Source organism: Anomaloglossus baeobatrachus, chromosome 2, assembly GCF_048569485.1.
Source record: "Anomaloglossus baeobatrachus isolate aAnoBae1 chromosome 2, aAnoBae1.hap1, whole genome shotgun sequence".
Taxonomy (NCBI): Eukaryota; Metazoa; Chordata; class Amphibia; order Anura; family Aromobatidae; genus Anomaloglossus; species Anomaloglossus baeobatrachus.
The window spans coordinates 741,064,566-741,072,357 of NC_134354.1; the positions used below are offsets into that span (position 1 = coordinate 741,064,566).

The following is a 7,792-nucleotide window of genomic DNA, read 5'->3' on the forward strand; positions in this document are numbered from 1 at the left end:
TAAATTACCATAGGTTGTAGAAAATAACGTCACTTGCTTCACAGCCTAGAGCGAACACAATCATTTGCTTTAAGGGGTTTTCCCATCAACAAAGTTAATTTTAAAAGTTCATTTTAATCAATAGATCTTGAAATAATAATTTCTATAATTGGATGTGTTTAAAAAAAATGTTCCTGTGCTGAGATAATCTTATATATGTGTCCCTGCTGTGTACTGTGTAATGGCCATGTCTGACCGTACAGGAACATCGTCTGATCATACCACATCTACTGGGGGAGGGCAGAATACAAAAGAGAATAAAGACATTACAGCACGGGATCATAGCTGATTCTTTTTGTGAGATAAAACATTTGCCTTCCTGATTTTAAAAAAAATGTTTTACCTCACAGAAAGAATCAGTTGTGATCCCGTGCTGCAATGTCTGTATACTTTTTTTTACGTCCTCCCCTATCCAGTAGATGTGATATGATAAAAACATCAAAGGAGACCGGTTGTCATCGCCGCACTTTTCACCAGTCCGAAGGCGAAAATTAAATCATCCAAGTCTTTATTGAAGGAGCTAATACAAGTCAACGCGTTTCTGGGGTCACAGCCCCCTTCTTCAGGACAAAATAACACTGACAAGGATAGTCACGTTGACTTGTATTTACTCCTTCAATAAAGACTTGGATGATTTAATTTTCGTCTTCGGAGTGGCGAAAAGCGCGGCGATGACAACCAGTCTCCTTTGATGTTTTTATCTGCCTGAATCTGCAGTGCTGCAGCTATCACATGCTTCTTTAGATGTTGTGACCTCTCACAACCCCTATAGGTGAGTATATTCTTCGCCTCTTCTCCCCCTGCTTACCTGGTAAGACCCAATTGCGCCCTTCCTTCCACAGACTTTCCTCTAATGTGTCTGTAGGTGTCATATGATCAGACCATTTCCTGTACGGTCAGACACAGCCATTACACAGCACATAGCAGGGACACATATATAAGATTATCTCAGCACAGGAATATTTTATATAAACACATCCAATTATGAAACTTATTATTATTCCAAGATCTATTGGAAAATTAACTTTCTTTGTGAGAAAACCCCTTCACGAGGAGACAGATAAATTATCCCATGATGATTATCCTCCCTTCCTTCTTTCCAATCCTAAGGAAAAAAGCAAACAAAAATATAGATATTCACCTTTAAAGCTGACCATGTTCATTAGACAGCTTTCACCTTAACCATCGTGCAACCGACAGCTATCGCTTCCAATTCCTTCAAAGGATTGTACAGATTACCACAAGGATCGCCCACCTCCTCGTAGCTCTCATCTTTGGATTCATTATTAGGTTTTATTACTCGAGGGTGGAAATGTGCACATAAGATAACCATGATTAAGGCTTAGCCGAAACGTGTCTGATTTTCCTCTTCCTTCATTATGGATTTTATTCTGTTAATCAATTTTTTCAATGATTAAATACACGTGATGTTTTATTCCATTCCTCCTTTTATTGTCATTTGGTCCATGTATCGCTGGAAGTTTACATTTTTTTTAGTTTGGATTATAAAATGTATTTAATCCTTTATTTCTCTGTTTTTCAGACTCAGCTCTGGAAGTGGCATCACCGTCCAGATGTCCAAATCTACTGTGTCCTCTGCTGCGGGAGGTGGTGGAGGAGCTGGTGGTGGAGCCGGATTTGGAGGTGGCCTTGGAGGAGGACTAGGAGGTGGCCTCGGAGGAGGTCTTGGACTTGGTGGTGGCCTTGGAGGTGGCCTAGGTGGTGGCTTTGGAGGTGGTCTCGGAGGAGGCTTAGGGCTTGGCCTTGGAGGAGGACTTGGCGGTGGTGGAAGCCTGGGCGGTGGAGGCTTTGGATTTGGATCAAGCTTTGGAGGCGGATTACAGTATGGAAGCCTAAATTCCAGCTCATGTAAGTTCTCATCAAGAATTCCTTATCTTTTTTTTTTATAAATGTATAATATAAGGTAATGTCTCTATATGATATTGGGCCAATCCAACATCAATTTTGATCTCCTTCATTTACCATTTACTTACTACTTTGTATTCAACCACGGGGCCTTCAAAACCAAAGTAGAAAGCCACCATCTTGAACATTTAGATTTCTAAATTGCTCTCTTGCCTTTGAAGTATTTTACCTTGTTAAGGCCAGGTACTAACATACTATTTTGGGCTGCTTATTGCAAGTACAACAGGAATCAGATCAAAAACTTTTATACTTTTATACTTTTCCCCTTTCTTTGGGGTCCAATTCTGATTTGTTCAGAAGAATTTTCTTCAAACCAACCTGTGATTTGCTTCAAACCACCCTGTGTGAACAGGTACTTAATCACACATTATGGAAATACCACATTTTGGTGATATTATTGGTTGATTATCATATTATAATGCACTCAAGGGATTCCCAAAACAGATATTGCTCTCCTATCACCCATCGTGCCATCATGTCCGATCCATTGGGGTCCAATAAGTGAGATGTCCTCAGGTAACAAAAGTGCAGTGATTCATTTTTGGATAGATTAGCTCTGTTTTTTCAGTAAGCCGCATGGGTTAATGGATTGACCATGTGGAGCTTGCCATAGATGAAGTGAAACAGTGCATCCAAAGCCATTTTGGGATGTGGGGTCTTAAGGTCGCTTTACACGCTGCGACATCGCTAGCGATCGCACCCGCCCCAGTCGTGCGTGCGTCACGGGCAAATCGCTACCCGTGGCGAACAATATCGGAGGTACGCATCACATGTGTCGCCCGGGGACCAGGGGGTACTCAGATCTGGGCCACGGGGTCACTTCTGTGGGTATCACGGTGGCATGACCCGGTCTGTGATCCCAGGCTCCACAGTAAAAGGGGGTTTGGTAAGGGAGATGGTGAGGTTGTGACACCACCGCTGCTCTGGACGGGGATCCCGGGAGTGATGGTATGGAGCAGCTAGATGTTAGTTCTCCCCTCCGTGGGTAGGGGGTTGGTTGTCCCGGGGCCCGGTGAGGTAGGTGGATGGGTAGCAGGCGGGTTATGGGGCCTGGCGAGGTGCAGGGTCGCAGGGGCAGCGCTGTGCCGCACGGCACGGGGTACTCACTCAGCCAGTAATCACGACACAGTCCTTGGTAAACCACTCGGCTGGATGGACGGGTGCCCACAGACGGCTGCGGTTGTTGTTTCTCCCCTGACCCAGTTTGGTGGTGTAAGTCCTTTCTTCCACCTCCGTGCATGCTCCTCCTGCGCTCCGGCTTCCAGCTGGCTCCCCGGTTCGGTACCGGTGGGCCACCGCCCAGCCCCGGCTACCTACGGTTCCACCAACTGTCTCCCCGGCTCCCTGCAGATGGCCACTACCGTCTGCCTGACTCTCTGCTGCACGAGGGCCCTAGGCTCCAATCCTAGGCCCCAGTCTGCGTCTGCCTCTCTGCAGACCTCCTCTCTCTTCCTCTCCTAGACTTGTCTGCGCTTGTTTCCTGCCTCAGGCCAGCTAAACTCCTGGGTGGGCGTCTCCATCTACTGACTCTGCCCACCTGGTGTGTCAGTCTGAGCCTGAGGAAAGGAATCAAGTTTCACTGGGGATGTCTGCTGTGAAACTGCTGGGGGTGGGGGTGTGTGTTGTTACCTGTGGCCCCTGGCTTGTCCAGGGCGCCACACACACGCACATACCTTCCTAACGACGTCGCTGTGGCCGCCGAACAAACACTTTTATAAGGCGGAGTTTCGTGTGATGTTACACAGCAGCCCGCCAATAGAAGCGGAAGGGCAGAGAGCAGCCACATTAACGTCACTCCCACCTCGTTGCCGGAGGACGCAGGAACACTGTTGTTCGTCGTTCCTGGGGTGTCACACGTAGCGATGTTCGCTGCCTAAGGAACGATGAACAACCTGCGTCCTAAAAAATCAACGATTTTTTGGAAAGGAACGACGTGTCAACGATTTTTCCCTTTTTTTGGATCGTCAGCGGTCGCACGTAAGTGTTACACGCAACGACGTCGCTAACGACTCCGGATGTGCGTCACGAATTCCGTGACCCAGCGATATCTCATTAGCGATGTCGTTGCGTGTAATGGGGCCTTTAGCCATTGGACGCCCACAAATCAGGCATTGATATCCCATCCATGCTTGTCTTAGGTCATCCCCTCCACTGCCACCCCATTATATGACAATACCACCACTGTTTATTTCACATATAATAGTTCAGCTCTACTGATTACAGTACAGACCTGCACATTTTTGGTGCTGATATATATATATATATATATTTACAATATAATATCCATTTCTGAATGAAAATTTTACACTTTGCACTGTTTGTGTTAGTGAACACAAAATGTAATTTGTTGCATAGAAGGACTTTACATAATTCGATATAAAGTAGGCAAAAGCAATATATTAAGGAGGGGAGTACAATAACTGTACATGCTTTTTACAGATTCTTATTGTATATCATTATATAGAATTGCCATATATCCCCTCTTAAAGTCTATATATTGACTCTGAAAATTTAGTGTGGAGGATTACACCAATCTGCTTCCCTACCATATCCCCGTACATTCAGCCATTGGTTAGCGGTAATCAATTCTGTTTTTTAGATATAATCCATATTGTATTTTTTTACAGAGTTTATTGATTTCTTAGAAATGTTTTAGACAGTTTTATATGTATGTTTTACTAGAGTTGGGTAACTATTTGTATTCGGGTAAGGCTTACCGAATACTGAGTGCTATTCCAGTATTCGTCATGACAAGAAAAATGCTCAGATTCCCCATTGACTTGCATTAGATTTGTTATTCGTGACGAATACCGGAATAGAACTTTGAGATTCGTTACGAATAATATGACACGAATATTTACTATTCGCCCATCACTAGTTTATACCATTATACTATTATACATTCAGTTCCCAGGTTCTAGGTGATAATGTGCTGCTGATCACTGGGGCATAAGCTCTTAGATGGAGCTGCTCTATCCATACCCAAGTATCTACAGTAAGTTGATACACATGGCACTTCTGGGATGGTGCACAAGTAGGGTTCAAAACCGTCTCAAGTAGATGTAGAAACTTGGCACTCAAGATAAATGTGAATAGTGGTCTTTTATTGAGAAGAACGTGTAGAACCAGCACAAGAACAGACATTTTGGTGAAAAGACCTTCATCAGTTTGCGAGCAGGGGGTCCTCAGAAAGTATAGGAGCGTGGCGAGCAGCGTAGCTGGTAAGACGCGGTGTCCACCGCTGCCTATGTGGCACTGCCAGTCCTTCACAATGAAAACCACTGTTTACATTGATCTTGAGTGCCAAGTTTCTACATTGACAAGTATCTTCAATAGTCCCCTACGCAGTGAATGGAGCAATGACACTCTTTGCTTACCGGACAGTTTAAATCTCGGTTCTTGGAATTAGTAGGCATTCTGTAAGTTGGACCCCAAGCAATCGGCACGTTCTGACTTACTTTTTGGATAGTTGATAATTTGTTAAGTTGAGAAATTAGTAGGGTACATCATGGTTTTAAGAGTCCAACTCTTAACAAAACCCACCTATGCTTTTTAAAGAAGTCGCAAGGCTTAAATAATCACCGCAGACTCTTCAAAGTTTACCAAATGCGGTCTACATAGTATTGTCACTGCTGCATTAAAGTGATAATAACCTGCACTGTTTCTACTAAGCTGCTGCCCCTTTAAACAGTTGATCGACAAGCAAGCCAAGAGCCAGACCCCAATACATTAGATACCAAAGGCCCATTATACCGTTAGCCCATCAATATTATAAACCCAGAAACCCCTTTAATGGGAATCATCTCATAGAGGAGAAGAGGCTGAGCAGATTGATATATAGTTTTGTAGGAAAATATTCAGTATCACCTGTGTTTTCATTCCTTTAATTCTTAACTTATCCTACGCTTAAGAGTCCAGGGGGCACTACGGCACATGGATACCCCCTGATTGAGGGGGGCCCCATGGATGCCATGGGACGGAGGTGCTCTGAGAGGGTGGATCCCTGCTTTGTGTTCGTTCGTGTCCCAGTGTCTTTCCCTTCCTTCCCCCTTTCCCCTTATGTATCCCACCCCCGCTCGTTTCTCGCTAAACCTTTCTTGTCTTACTCGTTTCTTTTTTCTCTCTTTCTTAATCTACCCTGGTATTCCCGTACTATAAAACCTTTGGTAAACATGGAGAGGTCAAAATGTTGAAAATATTCATGTGTCACAGTTAGTCTGTTATACAATGCTATATAATGGTTGTGAAATGTATTGCAATTGATCCAGACTGGAATGATTCCATGTTTATGGTTAAATAAAGAATTTTAAATAAAAAAAATAGAGTCCAGGGGGCGGTCCTATAGTCATACACTAAATAGTACCGCCCACTGGACTCTTAAACATAGAAAAAGCAGGATTTTAAATTGTTATGATTCAAAATATACTGAAACTTCTCCAATAAACCTATATATCAATCTTCTCAGCTCCTCCTGCTCTGTAACATGAAGATGGCAGATATGACACCATGTTTGGTGACAAAGGTTCCCTTTAAGTTTTAATTTACCATCTTTAATGGTAGAGATGATGCCATAACCATGTTTTAAGCCCTGGGATGTATTATATTAGCGACTAATTAATTTTCTGCTTTACATTTCAGTATCTACTTCCACTACTTATTGAAGATCAGGAACCTGTTATTGAAGAGCAGCATCTGTCACAAATTTCTGAGAAATCCCACTGAACAACCTTGCTGTGATAATAGAAACCCGGCTGGATTTTTCTCCATGCAAAAAGTAATATCTGCACTTAACGAGCTTCCAGAGAAGACGACGTTGCTTTATCTCTACCGTTTTCTAACATGGGACTTTATCGTTTGTTTGTGTCGAACATATTGTATTATTTTTCTTCTGTGTGAGCTTGTGGTGATTTTAGGCATTTTTTTTTTATTTTTTTTTACTTTTTTTTTTCTTATTTTTATTTTCGGCCATTTCTTTCAGGGTCCTTTTCCACAAAATGATAAATTATACATGTAACCCCCACGCTTGCCACATAAATTTCTAATTACTGAGCTGCAGGAAATTTAGCCTAATCTGGGAAATATCACTGAGCTATGGACTGCTGAACAGACAAGGGCATATCTCCTCCACACTGCATGTAAGGCTGAAAGCGTGAATAATATACTCGCAGTATGTGTCATGACGGAGATTGACGTGCTGCCAACACTTAGATATGTAACTTCCAGGTACAGGCACCATGTTTTGTTTAACATAAAGGAGCGTGCTTGAATCTCCTGCTGAGTCCTTGTATCCAGAGCGCATTTAGCAGATCCCTGAGCAAAATAAGGGCTTTATGTTGTCAAAAATGTAAAGAAATCAAAATAAAAGCATTTCTTAAACATTTACGTGTGGGAGGAGTCTGTGTTTTATGAGTTTCTTTACTAAATTGTGACTGATAATATCACCATAGCAATGTGTATGTAGAGTGCCACCGGGCAGTAGTCGAGGGCTAGGTGATGATTCCTGACTCCCTGGAACACTACATGGAAGACACAATCATGGCTGGGCGTGTGGACTTTTGCCATGGGAGCAGTACGCCCATGTAGTCTGCGTGATACCGAAGGTTTTGGCTGGCCAAGACCAGTTCATGAATCATTCCGACAAAGAGACTGTAGCGTAGAACGGGCTGAGGTGTTGTTCCCTTGCACCCCAGTATGCCACGAGAAAGATGGGGTGGTAATGTCTATGTGTGTGGACTTGTGTCCTGATGGTGATTCGCCCGTGCATGACTCACGCTGCTGATGGTTTTGGTTGGTCAAAACCAGATGTTAGCTTAAGCACAGAAGGAGA

At 43.3% G+C, this 7,792-nt stretch overlaps 1 protein-coding gene across 1 annotated transcript in view; it reads left to right on the plus strand.

The window, feature by feature from the left end:
- The window catches only part of LOC142290665 (thread biopolymer filament subunit alpha-like), a 45,927-nt gene extending 38,642 nt beyond the window's left edge, over nucleotides 1-7,285 (plus strand). Inside the window, exons 9-10 of the mRNA XM_075334649.1 lie at nucleotides 1,583-1,908; nucleotides 6,604-7,285. Of these exons, the coding sequence (XP_075190764.1) occupies nucleotides 1,583-1,908; nucleotides 6,604-6,626 (349 nt within the window). The 3' untranslated portion in view covers nucleotides 6,627-7,285. The remainder of the gene's footprint in view (nucleotides 1-1,582; nucleotides 1,909-6,603) is intronic.
- The last annotated feature ends 507 nt before the right edge of the window (nucleotides 7,286-7,792 follow it).